At 37.3% G+C, this 24,932-nt stretch overlaps 1 protein-coding gene across 1 annotated transcript in view; it reads right to left on the minus strand.

Annotated features, from left to right (window-relative positions):
* LOC123520819 (oligoribonuclease, mitochondrial-like) overlaps positions 1–24,932 on the minus strand; it is a 42,974-nt gene that overhangs the window by 7,168 nt on the left and 10,874 nt on the right. The window contains exons 2-4 of the mRNA XM_045283440.1: positions 22,671–22,832; positions 8,340–8,433; positions 7,737–7,863 (exon numbers count right to left, since the gene is read on the minus strand). Coding sequence (XP_045139375.1) covers positions 7,737–7,863; positions 8,340–8,433; positions 22,671–22,832 — 383 coding nt within the window. The remainder of the gene's footprint in view (positions 1–7,736; positions 7,864–8,339; positions 8,434–22,670; positions 22,833–24,932) is intronic.

A 24,932-nucleotide genomic window follows, 5' to 3' on the forward strand; every position in this document is an offset into this window, starting at 1 on the left:
AATAGCAGCATAATACACAAAGGCGACAAGTATGACAAGCTTGCACGAGTTTCCCGCTCTCTCACGGCACCACCGTATATCATACAGGCGGGCTTTTTTAACATCCGGCGCGAAGGGGTTAATGTTCCTCAAACATTGGCTTTTCATGATCATCTAGTTTGTCTATCTCTATCTTCAATAAGTGATACCAGGTCTTGTATGTCTATCTTTTCCATATAGTTGGAGGATGTAGTAGACACCTACCAAAACAATAATTTACTCCCAGCAAGGTCTAATAGCACTAGTTCAGGGAGTGATGTGATTTTTCCGTTAAAACTAGTTCTGATCTTCCTGAACATTTCCCTTTGTATTTCATAACTCAAGGGGGCAGTCATAGCCTACCCTCTAAAGACAACTCTCCTTCTTCACATAAAACTGCCACTGACATTTCGCCTCTGCCAGTTGGGGGGACCTGAGGAGATATTATGATGATTTCCCTTGAGTGATTATTCCTTTCGTGTCAGAGACCCATCTCTGTGTGATGAATGCATAACATAGGTGATAGTGTCTGGCATGAAGGCTTACATTCCTCATTCTTTTTCTCAATCTAAACCTTCTACACCTTGGTTTAACAAAGCCAATTCTCATGCTATACATGATAGAAAGGTTGCCCACAAAAGGTATTGATTCTTTTATGTCCTGAATCTCATGCACTTAAGATTTCTGCCTGGAATCATGACAAGTCTGCTCTTCAACTTGCCAAACACTCTTTCATAAATAGAAAATGTCAAAATCTTTCAAACCAACTCTCCTTGTGACTTCTGGCACCTGGCCAAAAACATCTCCAATAACTTTATTTCTTCATCTTTCCCTCCTTTAATTCATCCAGATGCCACCACTGCCATCTCTTCTGTTTCTAAAGCTGAACTCTTCTCTCAAACATTTGCTAACAACTCCACCTTGGATGATTCTGGGCTTGTTCCTCCCTCTCCTCCTCCCTTTGACTATTTTATGCCAACAATTAAAGTTGTTCAATGGTCTAAACCCTCGCAAGGCTTATGGACCTGATGGGATCCCTCCTATTGTTTTAAAAAACTGTTCTTCCGTGCTTGCACCCTGCCTGGCCAAACTCTTTCAACGTATCTACTGACTTCTACCTTTCCTTCTTGCTGGAAGTTTGCCTACATTCAGCCTGTTCCTAAAAAGGATGCCCATTCTAATCCCACAAACTACCGTCCTATAGCTTTAATCTCTTGCTTGTCTAAAGTTTTTGAATCTATCCTCAATAGGAAGATTCTTAAACATCTGTCACTTCACAATCTCCTATCTGATCACCAGTATGGCTTCCATCAAGGTGATCTGGTGATCTTCTGGAGTTCCTTACTGAGTCTCGGTCATCCTCTTTTAGAGATTTCGGTGAAACTTTTGCTGTCGTGTTAGACATATCAAAAGCTTTTCATAGAGTCTGGCACAAAGCTTTGATTTCAAAACTGCCCTCCTATGGTTTCTATCCTTCTCTCTGCAACTTTATCTCAAGTTTCCTTTCCGATCATTCTATTGCAGCTGTAGTAGACAGCCACTGTTGTTCTCTTAAATTTATTAACTGTGGTGTTTCTCGGGGTTCAGTCCTGTCACACACTCTCTTTCTATTATTCATTAATGATCTTCTTAACCAAACTTCTTTTCTTATCCACTCCTATGTGGATAATACCACCATACATCTTTTCACATCCTTTCAGAGACAACCAACCCTTCAGGAAGTCAACATATCACACAGGGATGCCACAGAATGCTTGACTTCTGATCTTTCTAAGATTTCTGATTGGGGCAGAGAAAACTTAGCAGTGTTCATTGCCCCAAAAACTCAATTCCTGCATCTATCAACTCAACACAACCTTCCAGACAACTATCCCCTCTTCTTCAATGACACAACTGTCTCCCTCTTCCACACTGAATATCCTCGGCCTGTCCTTCACATCTCATCTCTTGCTAAAACAGCTTCTATGAAGGTAGGTGTTCTGAGGCGTCTCCATCAGTTTTTCTCGCCCCTCCAACTCCTAACTCTGTAAGGCCCTTATCTGTCCCTGTACAGAATATTCTCCACATGTTTGGGGGCTTCCACTCAGTTTTATTAGACAGGGTGGAATCAAAAGCTTTTCCTCTCATCAACTCCCCTCCTCTGACTAACTGTCTTCAGCCTCTTTCTCACTGCCGAAATGTTGCATCTCTTTCTATCTTTTATCTCTATTTTCATGCTAACTGTTCTACTGATCTTGCTAACTGCATGCCTCCCCTCCTCCTGCAGCCTTGTTGCACAAGGCTTTCTTCTTCGTCTCATCCCTATTCTGTCCAACCCTCTAATGCAAGAGTTAACCAGTACTCTCAATCATTCATATCTTTCACTGGTAAAGTTTGGAATTCCCTCCCTGCATCTGTATTTCCGACTTCCTACGATTTGTCTTTTTTTAAGAGGGAGGTATCAAGGCATTTGCTCCCTAATTTTGGCTGACGCTTTTCTTCTTTGTAGAGAACCAGCACTCTAGTGAGCCTTTTTTTTAATCTTTCCTTTTTTTTTTTAGCAGTCTGGTCCTCTTTCCTACATAAAAAAAAAAAATCTTTCTCAAAGTTTCTTTCTTCCTCTCTCCTTAATCTAATACAGGCAACCCCTGGTTAACGAAGGTTCACACAACTAAATTTCACTACAACGAAGGTTTCCTATTACTACCATCTGCTCGTTTAACGAACACCAAACTCACTTTACCAAAATTTTATCCAGGTAATTTTTTCCAAGTTTGAAAGCCCCGCCATATCATGCAAGTCGACAGGCTTTTGAATACACCAGCGCCTCTCGTGGACAATACGCGAACCACTCACTCCCCTAGTTAAAAACAATAACAGCGTCAGCAGCAGCTCATCTTCCCTCGCTCTACATACTACCAAAACGCCCTGCAATGTCGCCTAGTGTTGCTAAGAAAACCAGGAAGTCTCTTACTCTGGAAGTGAAGCTGGATATTATTCACAGACATGAGGCGAGAAAACTAATAGCATTGCTTCCCACCATGGCTTGACTCCATCTACTGTCTACCATTTTCAAGTCAGCAGACTCTATTAAGAAGGCTGGTGAGACCATATCTTCTTTGCAAGCTAAAAGAACCACCTGAACTTGTGACTCTGCAATGGATAAAATGGAAAGCTTTGTGGAAAATTTGTGATACATAAGTTTTGTATGCGGTACAATGATGCGTCCTTTGTTTACATTCCACAGGTTGCTAGCTAGCGAATTTCCCGCTCCACTCTTTCTCCCTTCATAAATTTAAGATCATCAACATTATAAAGTTACTTACATATATTAGTGTATATTATAATGACTTAGTCTTAAATTAAACTGCTTAAATGTTTAACTTCATAATTTTTATTTCCATTAAATCTTTTACTGTACTATGATGCACTTTCGCTTTGTTTACTCTCAATGGAAGCTCAGGTCAGGGGTTAAACTTGTTATAATTGGTTCACTTAACGAAAATTCGCTTAACGAATATTCATTTCTCACATCCTTACACTGCTGTCAGTTATTTTCATTTCTCTGCTTTTTGAGTTTCTTCTAAGCTTTATCTTTTTCCCTTTTAGGTTCTATACATCTGGCACTGTACCAAGCATATATACTTTTCTTTACTCTATAGACAGGTATGTATTTCTTCATTCCTTCGTTATATTTCTGTAGGAATATTTCATATTTTCCCTGTATTGTCCTTCTGTTCATAATCATAATGTTTCACCTCAGCAAAATAATTTTCTTAACTCTTCAAAATCTGCTCCTGCATAATTCAATCTCTTTTTTGTAGGCTTCTCTGCATCCCGTCCTCTTCTTGCATTTCCAACACTAATGTTACATGATCACTTCTTCCCATTGGACTAAGGTATTGTATGTTTGGAGGGAGCTCTGGCTTCTTTGTGAATACTAGGTCAAGCAACAATGGTTCTTCTTCCCCTCTGTACCGTGTTGACTCCTCCACCCAATGATCCAGTGTATTCACCATAATCAACTGTAACACCTCTTCAATTCATGACCCAGCATTGCTCATTACTTCCATCTCTCTCATCTCTCTCCAGTTTACTCTTTTACAGTTAAAGTCTCCTACTAATAGTATTTTTCCATCTCTTCTTTATCATATTACCTAGGCATCATATTATCTTTGCATTTCCTTAGTTCTCCATGTATTTGTCTTAGGTGGCATTTACATAACTATGATTTTCCTCTTTTTCAATTCCTGTTTTGATTGTTACTCCCATTACTTTCACCATGCCATCACTATATTGCACTTCTTCCACACATAAATTAATATATTATCATGAACCATTATTAGTACTCTTCCTCCCTCTTTTTCCTTCCTGTTTCTTCTCCAACTTTTCTTTAAAGCTAGCATGGATCTCCTGCTTTAATTTTGTTGCTACTATGCACATTACAACCGGTCATTTTTCTTTCAAACAATCTCTAAACTCCAACACACTGGATAACAAGCCATCTATATTAGTATGTCACTCCTAATTTCTTGCCTCTTCCATGACCTCCTCCTCCTTCTGAAGATACCACTTCTTCAGTCTCACATCTACAATCCTCCAGTACAAATTTTTTTTGTCCTTTTCTTTTTTTTTTCTTTAGCTTAATTTTTTAGCACTTTCTCCTTTTCCCTCTCTTCCAGGTTCATATCTCTTTTTATCCATATATCCTAAAATTCAGTATCATCAGCCAGTTTTCCTTTTCATGTCATAATCTCCTCCACTGCCACCTGCGATCTCATTCTCTTTCATTGGTCTCTTTCCCCTTTCACTAATCCTTCCCAACCTAATCCCTTCCTCCACTTCCTGGTCTAACTCCTGTGTGATGATAGTCTTGGCCAATTCTCTCTCTTCTTGGTCTCTCATGTACTTGTTTCTATTTTTTTTTTCCTTCAGCCCAAAAATTAAGATACATTTCCTCTTATCCGCTGTATCCCTCACTAGATCTTCTTTCTCCTTAATTACTTGTATAACAGCATCTTTTGTCTTTTGCTTCCTTACTACCACTGAAAATTTAACTTTTCTTCTTCCTGTTCCCTGTTTCCAGGCATTTCATAATTCTTCCAATTTGCTTTCACTCATTCCACTCTCTAATTCATCCTCCTCTTCCTGTACTTTTTTCTGTATGCTCCTTAAGGATTCTTTATAGTTGCAACATGTAGCCTGTAGTATATTGTTTTGTTTCTTTCTCTCCCTTCATTTTCCACTATATACGGTACCCAAATCTTATTTATTTTGGAGACAAGAGAATCCTATGGCCTCCTACCCCCCTGTAGATACGGTCTAGGTCAAGTTCCAATGCCTGCTGTAGTGCTTCCTATGGAAGCTGTTTTCACACGTCTTGTTGGCGCTGCTTCTCATGTGTGTGTGTGTGTGTGTGTGTGTGTGTGTGTAGTGTGTGTGTGTAGTGTGTGTGTGTGTGTGTGTGTGTGTGTGTGTGTGTGTGTGTGTGTGTGTGTGTGTGTGTGTGTGTGTGTGTGTGTGTACATTGAGGTAGTAATGCATTCCAGAGTATGAGTGTGGTTTGTGGCACTGACTGGAATTGTATTGATGTATTCCAATGTTAGTGTGTGCATTATCTTACCTTTTATCATAAGATCATGAATCTATACAGTGTAATATATTGCAATTTAAGTATAATCACACCAATTATTTTTAGAAACAATTGAAAATGTTTCACTGAAGCCTAACTAACCATCACCAAGTTCACAGAGATGTGGTGCCAAAAAGACATTTACTTACCTTTAAACAATTTGAAGTTGATAAAGTTGATGAAGGCAATGGAACACGAGTTCCAAAATATAGAATTTTCTGAAGTTTTAGTGATGTATTATATAGATATGAATAATAGATGTACAAGTGAACATAATCCACCTGTTAGCATCGTATTGGAGTGTGAATGGGTGTGAAGAGAAACGATGAAAAAAGCTAAGGTAAAACTCGAACCAATGCTTTGGTGATGAAGGCTGAGGATGGGGACAAAAAAAATGTCATTCTTGCTTTTTCCTCAATATAGGCATATTTCTACATGCACAGAGATTTAGGGTAGCTGTATTAGTGTATAATTTATGTATGAATGCAAAATGGGTGCATAAACAAGCATAGAAAGAAGAGATAAGCAAAAATTATGAAGCTGAGAAGTATGTTTGTGGGAGTGGAAGGGAGGGGAGGAGATAGATATGAGAAGACTATTTCAAACTGTCATATCTCAATACTATCGAGGTGATAGGTGCATGGGAGTGAGTAGGGTGTGTACAACTGCAAACTCAAACCAATGCCACTGAATAAACACCTGCATGGCATTCCCTTACAGTGTTAGCTTTTTTTTACTTTTAATCAAAAACTTTATAATAAGTTCAGTATTAGTTGATCATCCAGAAAAGTTCTGAAGTTTTGGGCTTTCTAAAGTTTTGGATTCCAAACTTTTGGACTTTAACTGTATGATGATTATAATATATCCCAAGAAAAAAAAAAAAAAAAAAATATATATATATATATATATATATATATATATATATATATATATATATATATATATATATATATATATATATATATATATATATATAGTAACAATGTCTTATCTCAACAGTTGAACACCACTCTTCATGACTATCAGTATTGACTGCATGCCATTCCCTTACAGTGTTAGCTTTTTTTTACTTTTAATCAAAAACTTTATAATAAGTTCAGTATTAGTTGATCACTGAAGTTTTGGGCTTTCTAAAGTTTTGGATTCCAAACTTTTGGACTTTAACTGTATGATGATTATAATATATCCCAAGAAAAAAAAAAAAAAAAAAATATATATATATATATATATATATATATATATATATATATATATATATATATATATATATATATATATATATATATATATATATATATAGTAACAATGTCTTATCTCAACAGTTGAACACCACTCTTCATGACTATCACTAAACAGTTTATCCCTTTAATAATTTTTTCACCTTAAAAATATTTTTAAAATATCTCATTTGGACTTTTCTGAATAATTAAAATATTCATATCTGTCACTGTTTACTACTATGGTCCATATTACTACCCAAGCACATCTTTGGTGTAACCACCTAGAACCTGGGTAACTTTAATCCACTCAACATATGGCAAAATTTCAAGGCGGTACATGGTGGGATTCGAAGCTATTTGTGGATGTCTGCTCATTCCCCACGCTCACCACCTTATCCACTACGCCACTACCTCTGTACTTTCGTGTAATTAAGGATCTGAGTAGGATTATTAAGGTACCAACCAAGCTGATTGATGCATTCAATGTATTTCACTAACTTTTCAAAATGTATTGATTCTGTAAAGGACAATTCACTGGTACAGTAATTTCTTTATTTTCCTTACCAAATCTTGATCCTTCCTTGTGGAATTCAGTAAACCTTTCTTTTACTTTAGAAATTTCTAAAGCTTTTGACAGTGTCATGCGTAATTCTTTAATTACATCCTCCAGTTTCACCAGAGGATAGAATCCCTGGGTATGTAAGAGGGACTATTGTGAGGAGAATGAGGGTGTCACATCATGGAAGGACATAACAGCAGATTATTAAAAATTATATATCTGACAATTCTAAAAAAAAAAGATATATGATAATAAAAAAAGACAAATTATTTAAATGAATGTTTTAGTATCATAATATTTTTGGAAGGTGTAACTGAAGGCGCCTCACCTGCACAATTCCTTCACCGTTGAGACATCAACAATCCGGTAGTGGAGATGTTTCATCAATTTGGGCATGTATTTGTCAAGGAATTTCTTGTCTGCATGTACTGAATTTCCTGCTAATGGTGCCTTCCCTGCAAAAATTAGAGGATAATTACTACACAATACAACAGTTCTTGAAGGGTCAATCCTTAAAAAAGTCACCTGAAGAAGCTAATTGCTGTGATCTTGTTATAAACTGTATTGTAGCAGTATCACTCCATATCTTTTAAAATTTTTACTAATTCCAAAACCACAAAACATTCTTTCATATTGTAATAGTAAATATGATGCATTACAAGCTATAGCAGGTTAACACACAATAATTAACCTTTCAGATACACTTTACTACTCAAATAGTTCTGTAGTCTATAGAATGAAAACTTTTCTGTATTTTTGTGGTGGATAAGATACATAGTTTATCATGCTATTTCTAGCACCTTCAAAGCCAAATAAAGAAAAAAAAACATGAGAACATGTATTTATGCTAGCTGTTATCTTTTGGAAAGAAATTATGCAAAAAACAAACAAATATATCTTAAAGAATAAAATACACCTAAACGAAATTAACCTTTTTCAGTATGATTGGCCACAAATTGCAGCAACTGGTCCTCAGCAGCAGAGAGCGAGATGGTGCTTTTCCTGCATGCTTCAGTCAGCCCTGACTGAGGATAAAACCAACACACAGAAATTTTCAATAAAAGTCATAGAATTCAAATATAACACATGAGGCGTGTAGAGCCGGAGGTGAACTTGCCATTTCAGCATCTTTTATTTATGGGAAGAACGAGATAAGCATAACCCTCCTTTATAATTTGGCATAGGTTGCCAAACAAAATTTGACCATGTGGCAGAGATCCAGACAGCTTGATACCATGAAGTTTTGTGTGTAAATACAAAATTGCAAAACCCTAGAGGCTCATGTTTCAAAACTATGTTATGGTGGGATTTCCCCCTTTGGCTCTACACCCATCATAATATTCTTATCATTTACCATTTATCTATATACTTACAAGTATATACGTACCAAGTTCAAATCCCACTGAAGTGATAAGCCAAGACAAGACCAATATCTTATCTCATTGTACACCAAAAAATACTGAGTGTACCCAGTAGCTACTACATATTACATATCCTAAAGGTATTCAGTTATTTTAGCACAAAAGAAAATAACTTCAAACAGTTAATAAAAGCTCTTACATTTGCATTGCAAAACAGTAAATGCTGGCTACCATAGGAGAGACAAAATACAATTCAGTTCCAGTCTTATGTGTATATATATATATATATATATATATATATATATATATATATATATATATATATATATATATATATATATATATATATATATATTTACTCAACTCTATTAACTTAAGGATTACATTCCTGGAGATGTCACATTATTCAAAATCACGTTATTCAAGCATAATTTTCCCATAAAGAACAATAATATTAAGTGGGGTTTACGTTCCTGGCCACTGGGAAAGTCTACCCATTTTTGGGATTTTGTTACTCAAACCTTATAAAAAAAACTATTAATATATTAATAGGTCATGGAAGCAATAAAACACATTTTCTTGTCCGGGAAATTAGAAAATTATTAATTCAACGTCATTTGTCATATGATGTTATATGCCAGGAATTCATACATTTATTATAAATGCATTTAACGAGTATAATTTGGTGGTGGTTGACAGCAGTGTTTGTTTACCATCACCTCAGCTGATTGAGCCATGCAGTCCAGACCACACTGCCTTACCATTCCACCACAGGCAGCATGGAAAATTTAACAATGGGAACCAACCCTAATACTGCTGCAGGGCATGATTTATTAATGGACTTGGTGAGCCAAGAAAGGTGCTTCTAAATAAAAGCACAGATGGCCGTATAGTAGTGGCTTTAACACAGGAGAGAATCGCCATCTTCAACTGTGCAGGCTATGGGAAGAGGACAGCCCATCTGCTATCTACATAAATGGGTACAGTCAACTCTCAATTAAAATGAGTTTGAATAAAGCAACTTGAGTTTTAAGGAGATACTATCAAATAACACGATTTATTCAATTAAACACAGGTTAACTTGACTTCATAATGTCACGCACACCTATGTTGCTTCTGGTAGTGAGGCAACAAGAAAGAACAAAGAACACAGTACGATTTTCTGTATATTCCACCAAGAGACCAAGTACAGGAAACCAACTGAAGTAGGGGCGGGAGTGGACTGGCTGCGGTGCTAGCCTCTCTCGCTCCCCCAACCCACCGACTCCACGGCCACTCCTCACCTCCGAACCGAAGCCAACCCTGCTTTTCGCAACCTCAACCTCCTGCTTCAGCTTCGACTTACACACTAATATCATAATGACCATAGGACACAATACAATACTTTACACTTAACAATAATACGCTGCTACAGGTAGGAACTGTACTGAGCCAGGATCCAAGAAAACTAACAATGAGCAGAGCAACTTCTAGCTGCGAAATGATATCCATGAACACATAGAGAGACATTGTTGCCATGGTAACAAGGTTGCTATGCAGGAATTGTTAGTAAAACCACCTCCACAAAAGATGTTTCCGTCTCATATATACATTTATGTTCACAAAACAATATTTCTTGTAGCTGTTTTACAAGTCTTATCACCAAGAAAGGATTATTTTGTGATACACAAAGTGAAATCTTGCATGGAACAAAGAAAAGAAAGCAGATGAGGATTGAGGCATTTGTCGGCTGGCAATGGCCATTTCTTCTTATGACCTTCTTTAGCTTGTGTGTTGCTTTCACAAAAATATTTGTGTTTCTGTCCCTCTATTGCCTGCTATAATGGATACCATACCTTTGTATTCATATACAATCATGCCATGAGAATTACTTTGACTCATTGGAACTGAATGGTAGTTCAGAGACGCTCTGTTCCTTCTCAAAGAAAGAAGGCATAGAGCGTCTCTGAACTATCACTCAGTGCCATGGAGTGAGGGTGATCCTCAAGGCATGATTGTATATGAATACAAAGATATGATATTCATTATAGCAGGTAATAGAAGTGCAGAAACAAATATTTTTGTGAAAGCAACACACAAGCTAAAGAAGGTCATAAGAAGAAGCGATCGTCACCAGTCAGTGATGGGTAAATGCCTCGATCCTCATCTTTTTCTTCCTTATTCTTGGTGGTAAAGCTTGTAAAAATCTAATAGAGATGTTTTGTGAACATAAATTTATACATGAGACCTCACTCCTCTGTCTGGTGCTAACCTGCACTATGAGTGGATAATTTTCCCTGCCTCTTTCACCTATTGTCCTATAATATGGCATCCAAGTGTCTGTCAACCTCCTCATAGGAAAGTGATTCCAAGAAATCAAGAAAGACTGACCAATGAAAAGTAGTTATAAGTGTTAAATCGCTATGCTAGAAAAGAAAAGACCTCCATGATTGTCCCTGATTGTCCATAAGACGGAACTGAGAGATAGCACATTTCATACCATCAGAGCTAATAAAATGAGAATGTGTGCTATTCTTTCCAGGACTTTGTGATGTATTAATAGCTTTTTTTAAAGGTTTGAGTAACAAAATTTCCAAAATAGACAGAATTTCTCAGTGGCCAGGAATGTAACCTTCCCTTATTACCATTATTTTCTATGGAAAAATTATGTTTAAATAATGCAATTTTGAATAACATGACATCTGCAGAACGTAACCCCTCACATTAATCTAGAGTTGACTATACTTGTTAAGCGATAAAGATGTAGAAGAACTTATCATAAGCTAAGTAGAATTCTGATTGAAAACTTGGGAGATGGAGGTGCTGTAATTGAAGCTGGCAGCAGCAATGTTGTTGTTGTTGTTCCTAGGTTTGGTTCCAATTATAATCTTTGTAAAGTAGGTTATTTGAATGATAACTTATATATTCTTATGTTTCTAAAATTAATTGGTTCACAAAAAACTAATAATAATAGGTATTAAGGCAAAATTTATGTGAAGGTAATGACAAAGACATGGGTCTTGGTTCACCTTTGCGGCGAAGATAAATCCTCCCTTATCATAACCTACCCGAGCTATGGAAAGGCAGTATTCACTCTTAAGAATATCAATTTTTCCCAAACGGTATCCATCAACTGATGAAGGTGGAAGGTATTATTTAAGAATCCAGCCAAGAGCATCTCAAGCTGTTTCCCTCACAAGCAGTGTGGGTGCACCTGATGGCATCAAATTGAGTTAACATGGGTTAAATTGAAAAGCATTGCATAATTTTATAGTATCTTCTTAAATATCAAGTCACATTAAATTGAAATCATGTTACTCAAACTTCTGTTAATCAAGGGTTGACTGTATGTATATATATATATATATATATATATATATATATATATATATATATATATATATATATATATATATATATATATATATATATATACAGTAAGTCCTCGTTTTAGAATAGTTTGATTTATGATAAATTTGCAGATACGATAGTTGACAATTACTATAATTTTTTCAATTTACGATAAAAAATTTGAAGTTACGATATTTAAAATTCCTGCCAAACTTGTTGCAGCCAACTATGAACTAATCACTTTCGTGCTGCCACTACAAACACAGTGAAACCTCATGCCCAGTGATATACTTTCATTATTCTCCACATTTGATACCAATCCCTGTCCAAAATGTCACAGAAACGTAATTTTGATCGTGGTGAAGACATCAAGACTCTGCAAAAAGCTTTCAGTTTTATTGACTCTGCAATGAAACTGCTGCAAGAACATGACCCTAACCCCAAAAGAAGTAGCAATGTGGTTAATTAGATGGAACAGGCGATGAAAATCTAGAGAATTATATGACGAGAAACGTAAAAAGGTGAAACAAAACGGTCCACAATCTCAGCTTTTTTTAAACCTGTAGCTAGACTATTCACTTCACCCACTGGACCTTCAACTTCATCAATTAAAGCTGGGTCATCAACTTCACGTGACCAATTTGAAGGATATGATTCATCACCCACTTCATCTGCCACATCAGCTGATCATTCTCCCATGAGCCTTCCTTCCGAGTAAAGCAAGCGAGGTCCCTGCTGTCCCTTAGCCTCAGGAGGGACAAAGGAAGGGCACAAATAGTCCTCTAGCCTCAGAGAGGACCTATACAGAAGAATAACATTAAGATAGCTAAGTAAAACAGTATTCTTGTTGTTCAATTTGTTTTTAGTTTTTTTTTTTCGGTAATACATGTCTTGTCCAATTTGTTTACTTTTTTCGATTGACTTCCGTACTGAGCTGGAACGTATTCCTATCAAATACATGTAAAAACGGGTTCAGTTTATGCTAATTTCGCTTTACTATAAGGTTTTAAGGAATATATTTCTATCATAAATTGGGGACTTACTGTATGTATATATATATATATATATATATATATATATATATATATATATATATATATATATATATATATATATATATATATATATATATATATATATATATATATATATATATATATATATATATATATATATATATATATATATATATATATATATATATATATATATATATATATATATATATATATATATATATATATATATATATATATATATATATATATATATATATATATATATATATATATATATATATATAACTCGAACTCGACGCGATAGATGCGTTCCAAGAGGCATCGCATATATAAAAATTTGAGTAAAACAAACATGTAATTCTCATAAAAAAATAATAGATAATAGGGGGGATGTGGGATATGGTCCAAAAAAATCTGTACAAAATATTCTATTTATTGGGCTAAATTAACATGTTTTTATTATTTACCATTCTAAATACTAGAAGTGTATTTAAAGTAAAGGGAAAAGCAAGAAATAATAAGAGAAAGCAAAATATAACAAGAGAAAACAACAAAACAAAGAATATGTAAACACAACACTCACTGCGTCACTGCCTTCACCACTCACACCACAGTCAGTCACCATCTTCCTCTGAGCTTTACCACTTTATCAAAAATCCAATAATCAAAAATAACCCCACATGCAGAAGAAGATCAAGGACGTTTTGGGGCCAGATTGAAGAGATTCCGTCTGTACTCAGCGCTGGCAGACTGCAAATGAGGCTCAAGAAAAGCGGAGCTCTCACCTATCGGCAAGCTGCAGATCTCTCTGACGCGCAGTTTGAAATTTCATCTGGCGCTCAGTTTGAAAATGCAGTTGGGCCAAAATTGCATATAAGCAAACCAATCACGCAAATTAAATTAATTATATTTTTTCGGTCGCATTATAACAAAAACACGTAAAACAAACACACGTAAATCGAGTTATCTGTATATATATATATATATATATATATATATATATATATATATATATATATATATATATATATATATATATATATATATATATATATATATATATATATATATATATATATATATATATACACACAGGCAACCCCTGCTTAACGAGGATTCACACAACGAAATTTCGCTACAACGAAGGTTTAATTTTACTACCATCTGCTTGTTTAACGAACACCAAACTCCCTTTAATGAAATTTTATCCAGGTAATCTTTTCCAAGTTTGAAAGCACCACCATATCACGCAAGCCGACAGGCTTTTGAATACACTAGCGCCTCTCGTGGACAACACACGCACCACTCATTCCCCTGTTCAAAACAATACCAGCGTCAGCCCCAGCTCGTCTTCCCTCACTCAACTTACCACCAAAACGCCCTGCAATGTCGCCTAGCATTGCTAAGACCAGGAAGTCTCTTACTCTCGAAGTGAAGCTGGATATTATTCACAGACACGAGAGGCGAAAAAACTAATAGGATTGCTCGCCACCATCTTGACTCCATCTACTGTCTACTATTTTCAAGTCAGCAGACTCTATTAACAAGGCTGGTGAGACTGTATCTTCCTTGCAAGCTAAAAGAACCACCTGAACTCGTGACTCTACAAGGGATAAAATAGAAAGCCTTGTGGAAATGTGGTACATAAGTTTTGTATGTGATACAATGATGCGCCCTTTGTTTACATTCCACAGGTTGCCGGTTAGTGTCTTTCCCATTTCACTCTCCCTCCCTTCATAAATTTAAGATCATCAACATTATAAAGTTACATATATACTTGTTATACATTAGAAGTTTAAACAAAGTTTCGCTAACTAAGGTTTTACTGGGGTGTGTGTGTGTGTGTGTGTGTGTGTGTGTGTGTGTGTGTGTGTGTATTTACCTAATTGTATTTACCTAATTGTAACATACGGAAAAGAGCTATGCTCGTGTTGTCCCGTCTCCATATCTATTAATGTCCAGCTTTTTCTTAAAATCATGAATATTCCTTGCGTTGACCACTTCCACGTCTAAACTATTCCATGCTTCCACCCTTCTATGAGGGAAGCTATATTTTTCACATCTCTCCTATAAGTGGCCATTTTAGTTTTTCCCATGCCCTCTCGACATTCTTCCATTCCACATACACAGATCTTCCCTATCCATTTTTTCCATGCCAATCATCACTCTGTATATTGCTATCAGGTCTCCCCTTTCTCTTCTGTTTTCCAGGGTTGGAAGTTGCATTCTTTTCAGTCTGTCTTCATAAGTCAAATCTCTTAAGTCAGGCACCATTTTGTTGCAGCCCTCTGTACTTTCTCTAGTTTCCTTATGTGTTTCTTTAAGTTCGAGCCCACTGTATTGTTGCATATTCAAGCCTCGGTCTTATCATTGCAGTAATTATTTTCTTCATCATTTCTTCATCTAGATATACGAACGCCACTCTTATGTTCCTCAATAAGTTCAATACTTCTCCAATTATTTTGTTTATATGTCTCTCTGGCGATAGGTCATTGGTAATTGTCACCCCAAGGTCTTTTTCTTCATGACTGGTTTTATGTCTTCATTTCCTATCTTGTACATACTCCTGATTCTTCTTTCACTCTTGCCAAACTCTATTTTCTTGCATTTTGTCGTGTTGAACTCCATTTGCCATGTACAGCTCCATTTCCATATTCTGTCCAAGTCTTCCTGGAGTAGTTCGCAATCTTTGTCACATCTCACTTTTCGTAACAATTTTGCATCGTCTGCAAATAGGCTCACATAACTGGACACCCCATCCACCATGTCATTTATGTAGACTGCGAACATTACTGGTGCCAACACTGATCCCTGTGGAACTCCACTCTCCACCAATCCCCATTCTGATGGTCTGTCCTTAATTATTGTTCTCATTTCTCTTCCTACCAAAAGTCTTCCATCCATTTTAGTAAACTGCCATGCACTCCTCCTACCATTTCAAGTTTCCAGATCAGTCTCTGGTGTGGTACCTTATCAAAGGCCTTTTTTAAATCCAGATATATTCCATCAGCCCAACCATCTCTTTCCTGTATTACATCTATCACCCTCGAATAGTAACATATCAGGTTTGTCGTGCATGAACGCCCTTTCCTAAAACCAAATTGACACTCACAAAGTATGTCATTTTTCTCCAAGAAGTCTGTCCATCTAGTCTTCACCACCCTCTCACACATCTTAGCTACCACACTTGTAAGTGACACTGGTCTATAGTTCAATGGGTCTCTCTTGTTACCTGATTTATAGATTGGGACAATGTTAGCTCTTTTCCAGTCTTGGGGCACTACACCTTCCCTTAATGAGGCATCAATTACTTCACAAACTTTTTCTGCCAATTGCTCCTGCATTCTCTTAAAATCCATCCTGATACCCCATCAGGTCCCACAGCTTTTCTCACTTCTAAACTCCCCATCATGTTCTTGATCTCCTCCACAGTTACTTGAAACTCCTTCATAATCCCTTTCTGTTCCATTACCAGTGGTTTGTCAAAAGCAGTCTCCTTTGTGAATACCTTCCGAAAGCATCCATTCATAGCCTCTGCCATTTCCTGGGATCTTCACTGTATACTCCATTTACTTCTAAACTTTCAATACTTTCTCTATTTTTGATGTTGTTGTTCACATGTCTGTAAAAAGCCTTGGTTGGTCTTTACATTTATCAATTATATCCTTTTCTTGTTTCTTTCTTTCTTCTCTTCTAATCAACACATATTCATTTCTTGCTCTTTTGTAACTTTCCCACTGCTTAATCCGTCTTTTCCTTCTCCACCTCTTCCATGCATCCTCTTTTCTTGTTCTAGCCTTTTCACATCTATCGTTAAACCAGTCCTGCTTTCCAACTTCTCTATGTTGTCTTATTGGTACAAATTTTTCTCACCTTCTTTGTATATTTTTATAAATTCCTTCCACTTTTCATTTGCTCCTTAGCACTCTTGAATTTCATCCAATTTGTCTCTTGAAAGAATTTCTTTAGGTTTCCAAAATCTGTCTTGGCATAATTCCATCTTCCCACTTTATATTCTTCATTTCTTCTAGATTTCTCTTCGTCTATCACCTTGAACTCCAAAACTGCATGATCACTCTTTGCTAAAGGGCACTCCACCCTCATCTCCTCAATGACCATTGGCTCTGTACTAAAGACCAAGTCCAGTCTTGACGATGCTCCTCTCCTCCAAACCTAGTATCTTCTTTGACCCACTGAGTTAACACATTTTCCATTGCCAGTGTCAATAGTGTATTTCCCCATGTTGTCTCTGATCCTTCCATTGACCAGTCCTCCCAACACACCTCTTTACAATTAAAATCTCCCATCATTATAGTTCGTTCACAGCCACCCAACATTTCTTCCAGACATGTTCCTGTATCACTTATCATTTCTTCATATTCCTGTACTGACCATGCATTTGTCTTAGGTGGTACGTACACCACTATGTAGTGCCTCTTTTTCCTTCATTAGTTTCTGCTCTGATCTTTAGCACTTCTGCCTTTCCCATACCTTTTTTCACTTGATCCACCTTTATATCTTTTTTAACCAGCAACATCACTCCTCCTCCCATCTTACCTACTCTATTTCTTTTCCAAACGTTATATTTCCTTCTCCAACCTTCATCAGGTCTTCTCCTCTCTCAGTTTTGTTTCAGTAAGACCCACAATATCTGGGTTCTTGTCCCTCAAGTAATCGTTGAGTTCTAAAATCCCCGATATCACTCCATTTATGTTGGAATACATTACATTTCGCTCATATGTAAGTTTCTTTAGTCCTTTCTTGCTGTACTTTTCTGGGTTATGAACCACTTCCTCAGTCTCATATCCAAGATTCTCCAGAAAACTCTTTCTTCTCTCTTCTGTCCTCTCTTCATTTTTTTCAAAGCCTCCTTTCTCAACTCATTTAACATTTCTCTTTCCTTTTCACCGAGATCTCTTCTCAACCAAATCTTCCTTGTTGTTTCCTGCTGGGCTAGCCTCCATGACTTCTCCACCAATTCATCTACATCCTTTTGTGACTTAAGTTTGATTCTTATTGGCCTCATACCTTCTCTTGTGAACTTTCCAATTCTATGGAAGTCCTCTATTTCTTGTACTAGGTCTTTTCCTCCTCCTGCACCACATTAATGATATTATTTATCACCTTTTTATGTTTTTTCTCTCTCCATTTTACTCGGTGTCTTATCCTCCTCCACACCAAATATCACCACACATCTCTTTTTGTCTACAGTTTCCTCACCAATGTCTCATTTGACTTAATAACCTTCACCACTTTCTCAGCTATCTTCTCTTCTATGATCTGTTGATCTATAATTTCAGCAAGGCCCAAAGTTTTCTCCCTGACTCTTTGATTTCCTTTTCCAGACTTGCAACTTTGTAATTTACCTCCTTTCTTTCCACTTCCTGACTTTTTTTCCATTCAGCCTGCTTCTCCATCACTTTTCCTAGAGATTCTCCACATTTTTCGCAATTCACTTTAATTAGCTTAACTTCCTCTTTCAGTGCTGCATTTTCCTTCTTCATATCGGCACAGTCTCTCTTTACATTGTCATAACTCGTTTCCAGGCCCTCATACTTTTCAAACAGTTTTTCAATTTTACCTTCTAACTCCAGAATTTTCTTCACATAAGCGCTCTTCTCCATTATTCCTTGAAACCCTGTGAAGTCTGATTCTCTTCGAGTTCACGGCCGCCATGTTGCGCAGACGTAAACAAACCAGCTGATGGCTCAAACGCAGGCTACAGTTTATATTTACCTTCACTGGACATTATTTTGCTAATCAACAGTTAACATGACTATATGGAGACGGGACAAACATTACCAGCTCCTTTCCCACCTTGGTTACTCTTAGGTAACTGTAGAATTATAGATGATTGCTCTGGATATCAGCGACCACCTCCGCCATCGACGATGTCCCGTGTGTGTGTGTGTGTGTGTACTGTTATGATGTCATACGAGTCATTGGAAGTTACAGGAGCTACGTACAAATTCTCTCACATTCTCGCATTTATGTTCACAAAATAACATTTCTATTAGCTTTTTACAAACCTTGTCCTCAACAAAGAATTGTTTTGAAATGCATAAAATGAAATCTTACATGGAATACCAATTAATAAAGCAGAGATGAGATGAGCCCCAGACAAAGCGAGAGACTCGCGGCCACTCGGCCGCTTCTTCTTCTTGTGACCATTTTAGCTTGCATGTTGTTTTCCCCATGATATTTGTTTCCACTTCTCTATTGCCTGCTATAATGGATATCATATCTTAGTATTCATATATGCTCATGCCACGAGGATAACCTTGACTCCGTGGCACTGAATGATAGTGAATTACTAATGAAATTCATTAGTAACTCATTATCACTCAGTGCCACGGAGTCAAGGTTATCCTCGTGGCATGAGAGTATATGAATACTAAGATATGATATCCATTATAGCAGGCAATAGAAGAGTGGAAACAAATATCATGGGGAAAAACAACACGCAGGCTAAAATGATCACAAGAAGAAGAAGAAGTGGCCAAGTGGCCGCGAATCTCCTGCTTCGTCTGTGGCTCATCTCATCTCTGCTTTATTTTTTGGTATTCCATGTAAGACTTCACTTGATACATTACAAAACAATCCTTTCTTAGGGGCAAGGTTTGTAAAAAGCTAATAGAAATGTTGTTTTGTGAACATAAATGTACATATAAAACAGTAACCTCAGAGCAACCTGACAGCAACCTTGTCACTGTCCCTCCAAGCGTTCATGGATGCCATTTCGCTGCAAGAGATTGCTCTGACGTTGTTAAAGAATCTTGGATCCAGCTCCAGGAGCGCTAGAGACAGAGGCGGGGAGCCAGCCAATCACAGCGAAGCTGCCATGTTCGGTCCCTCACCCGGCAAATTCAAACCCAGAAAATTCACTAAAACGGATGTGGTTGTACGTTATGCGGACTTTTGGTCTAACTTTATATAGTACGTTAAACCGGAAATTCGTTAAACGAATGTTCCTTAAGCAGAGTATTACTGTATAATTTGAAAACCCGTGTGCGACTGAGAGAGAGAGCTGCGTCTGCAGCCAATCAGCAAGAAGGTGAAATGAAAGCTCATAACTGACATTGTTATTTCTAAATTATTTACCAGTTACACTGTATCAACTCTCTTTTCTATTTTTTTATTTTATATTAACTGACATTGTTACTTTAAAAAGTTATTTACCAGTTATACTGTATCATCTCTCTTTTCTAATTTTCTATTTTATATTAATTGACATTGTTATTCTAATATTATTTACCAGTTAGGGTGAAAGAACTACCGTATAACGAGGACTTACTGTACAAAAATTATTTCTATTTAACTTAATGTTATTGCTTAATTCTTGTATTTCCATTCAACTCTTGATTAACTTGAGTTTGAATAACATGATTTCAATTCAACGAGACTTGACATTTTAAGGCAATACGATTAAATAACGCAATTTATTCAATTTAACAAGATTAATTCAACTCAATGATGTCACACGCACCCACGCGAATTGTTAGAGAGGGAAACGATGGAAACAGCAGAGTTAGAGGCACCAAAAGCATGATCTGCATCAGAAACCTCAGAACCAGAGAGATATTTATAAACAAAAGAGCTACAGAAAGCACTCGCTTCTATAAGGAAAAGACTGGACTTACTGGAGGCCAAGGATCCTACTGTAAACAAAAGTACAATAGCACAAAAAGTAATGGCAGAACTAAACTGTTATAAATCATGTTAGATCAGAAGAAAAGATGATCAAACAAACCACACTAGGTCAGTTCTTTAAAAAGATCATAAAAGAAGAGCCAGAGGAAGATGGAGACATGAGGGAGGTAGAAGACATGAGCAAGAGTGAGCAGGGTGAAGATCCAGTAGATGACAACTAGTGATGCATCAACAAAGTGATGGCGAGTGTAAGGATGTGTTTTTGTTGTGTTACTTAGTGACTTAAAAATGTAATGTACTTAAAAATAAAATAAGAACGTGTTTTTTTATTGTTTCTGTGACCTAGTTATGTATCAATAGTTTTTTTAAGGTTTAAGTAACAAAATCCCCAAAATAGGCAGACTTTCCCAGTGGCCAGGAACATAATCCCCCCTATAGCAATTGTTTTCTATGGAAAAATTATGTTTGAATAACGCAACGTTTCCAGGAACGTAACGCTCCCATTAATCAAGAATTGACTGCATTTTACCTATGTAGCCCGTGTTTTATTCATTCATAAGATAAACTGTATATACATATGATATTTCATAATTTTTTATGAATTTCAGGGGGTACATATAAAGATCTTGGAATGCATTACTATTTTTTTTTTATTCATTCTTACGTCTGCTATAAAATTGTTTGCTTTAAGATTGGATTTTCAGCAATTACAATCATGTATGGAGTAATACAGGCAACCCCCACTTAACGAAGGAGTTACGTTCCTTAAAAACACTTCGTTAAGCGAAACTTCGTTAAGCGAACCGATTATAACAAGCTTAACCCTTGATTTGAACTTCCATTGAGAGTCAGCAAAGCGAGAGTGCATCATAGTACAGTAAAAGGTTTAGTGAAAGTAAAAATTATGAAGTTAAACATTTAGGTAGTGTAATTTAAGTCATTATAACGTACACTAATGTATGTATGTACGTAACTTTATAATGTTGATGATCTTAAGTTTATGAAGGGAGGGAGAGTGAAACGGGAAAGACACTAACTGGCAACCTGTGGAATGTAAACAAAGGGTGCATCATTGTATCACATACAAAACTCATGTACCACATTTCCACAAGGCTTTCCATTTTATCCATTGTAGAGTCACGAGTTCAGGTGGTTCTTTTAGCTTGCAAGGAAGATACGGTCTCACCAGCCTTCTTAATAGAGTCTGCTGACTTGAAAATAGTAGACAGTAGATGGAGTCAAGATGGTGGCGAGCTATGTTATTAGTTTTCTGGCCTCTCTCGTGTCTGTGAATAATATCCAGCTTCACTTCGAGAGTAAGAGACTTCCTGGTCTTCTTAGGAACGCTAGGCGACATTGCAGGGCGTTTTGGTGATAAGTTGAGCTAGGGAAGACGAACTGCTGCTGACGCTGTTATGTTTTGACTGGGGAGTGAGTGGTGTGCGTGTTGTCCACGAGAGGTTTGATCTTGATCTTGATTTTTATTCTACCGGTGTCTCAGGATTTCTCCTGAGGCAGGCCTTACTACCAGCTGCTCCTGGTGTATTCAAAAGCCTGTCAGCTTGCGTGATACGGTGGGGCTTTCAAATTTGGAAAAAATTACCTGGATAAAACTTCGTTAAAGCGAGTTTGGTGTTCGTTAAACGAGCAGATGGTAGTAAAATGAGACCTTCGTTGTAGCGAAATTTTGTTGTGTGAACCTTCGTTAAATGAAGGTTGCCTGTACCTTTTTCAGGATTTTATTTTTATTTACTTTTACCTATTTTTTTTTTTTTATTTCATGCTTATATTCTCTTTACAAACACTAAAACCATAAGTACACTTAGCATGCATAATAGTATTATAACTAGGTTATAACAGAGAAATAGTAAAAGCAACAAAATAGAAGTCCAACAGACTTACCTTTCCATGATGTTCCTTGCACCAGTCATTCATGTTATCAAGGATTTTATCTTCCACCTTCAAGACCAGGTTGGGACCCTCAGCCACAATATTCAGGTCACTGTCTGTCACGATTACTGCTGCCTCCATGATCTCTTCCTTCGACACATCCAAACCGGTCATCTGCACGCATTACATGAAAATTACATACCGAAATGTCAATTACCACCAAGATGCAGCATTTTTAAACCATGTACATGTGTAAGTTACATGTTAACAAAGCCACTTTCTTTACCACCACCTGCATAACACACACACACACACATACACACACACACACCGCATAGTATACTGGTTAGCACGCTCGACTCACAATCGAGAGGGCCGGGTTCGAGTCCCAGTAAGCGGCGAGGCAAATGGGCAAGCCTCTTAATGTGTGGCCCCTGTTCACTTAGCAGTAAATAGGTACGGGATGTAACTCTAGGGGTTGTGGCCTCGCTTTCCCAGTGTGTGAAGTGTGTTGATGTGGTCTCAGTCCTACCCGAAGATCGGTCTATAAGCTCTGAGCTCGCTCCGTAATGGGGAAGACTGGCTGGGTGACCAGAAGGCTACCGAGGTGAATTACACACACACACACACACACACACACACACACACACACACACACACACACACACACACACACACACACACACAGCCCGGTAGCTCAGTGGTTAGAGCGCTGGCTTCACAAGCCAGAGGACCGGGTTCGATTCCCCGGCCGAGTGGAGATATTTGGGTGTGTCTCCTTTCCCGTGTAGCCCTTGTTCACCTAGCAGTGAGTAGGTACGGGATGTAAATCGAGAAGTTGTGACCTTGTTGTCCCGGTGTGTGGTGTGTGCCTGGTCTCAGGCCTATCCGAAGATCGGAAATAATGAGCTCTGAGCTCGTTCCGTAGGGTAACGTCTGGCTGTCTCGTCAGAGACTGCAGCAGATCAAACAGTGAATTACACACACACACATACACACACACTAGACTAGAGTACATACGAAGACTGCACGGAACCTTACTCGAATGGACAAGAAATTATTTGAAGGATAGGGAAATGACAACTGTGATTAGAGATACATACTCATCTTGGGGTAAAGTAACTAGCGGAGTGCCACAAGGGTCAGTGTTAGCACCCATTATGTTTCAAGTTTACGTAAACGATATTCACATTAGGATAAACAGTTATATAAATTTATTTGCTGATGATGCAAAGTTGGTAAGAGATCAAAACCAGAGAGGACTGTTTGCTGTTGCAGGAAGATTTAAACAAGATCTATGAATGGAGCAAGAAGTGGAAATTGGAGTTTAATGCCAAGAAATCCCACATAATGGAACTAGGAAAGAGTAAGAGAAGACCAGCATGGAACTATTTGATGGGGGAGGAGCAAATAATGAATATTAAAGAGGAAAAAGATCTTGGAGTGATCATACAAGAAAATCTGACCCCTGATAAACACATAGGCAAGATATGCAAGATATTTGGACTATCATATTAGATGTTGACTAATATAAGAGTGGCATTTCATTACATGGATAAAGATATGATGAAAAAAATCATCACAAGCATGATACGCCCAAGGCTGGAATATGCAGCAGTGGTATGGTCTCCGAGCTTTTTTTTTTTTTTTTTTTTTTTCCGGTAAGGCCTATAGCGCCTGTAGGCACACTTGAAGAGTGCATGGGAAGCGCTGTTCAGCTTCTGCCCATTAGTGGCGCAGGCAATTTTATTTATAGTGGTACCCATATTAGGGCCCATATCACCGCCCAAGCTCATCTTGAGTGTAACCACCTAGAACCTGGGTATCATGGTGATATGTAGGTAACTTTAAACCACTCGACAAATGGCAAAGTGTTTTAAGGCTGTACATGGTGGGATTCTATCCTACACGTGGATGTCTGCCCAATCCCACGCTCACCACCTTATCCACTATGCCACCGCCTCCCTAAAAAGGATATAAGAAAATTGGAAAGGATACAGAAGATTGTTATTAAGATGGTGCCGGAATTAAAGGACCTCATATATGAAGAACGACTGAAGGATATGGGACTGCCAACCTTACAAGATAGAAGAGAACAGGGGGACCTAATAACAATGTATAAGATAGTAAATGATATTGAAAATAATAGACAAAGAAGACCTGTTGCTGTTGACGGAAGAAGATGGAAGGACAAGAGAACATGAAAAGAAGATCAGGATAAGACAGTGTGTGAAGGATATTGAAAACTACAGTTTTCCACACAGAACGGTGGAA

Source organism: Portunus trituberculatus, chromosome 47 (assembly GCF_017591435.1).
Source record: "Portunus trituberculatus isolate SZX2019 chromosome 47, ASM1759143v1, whole genome shotgun sequence".
NCBI classification, from domain to species: domain Eukaryota; kingdom Metazoa; phylum Arthropoda; class Malacostraca; order Decapoda; family Portunidae; genus Portunus; species Portunus trituberculatus.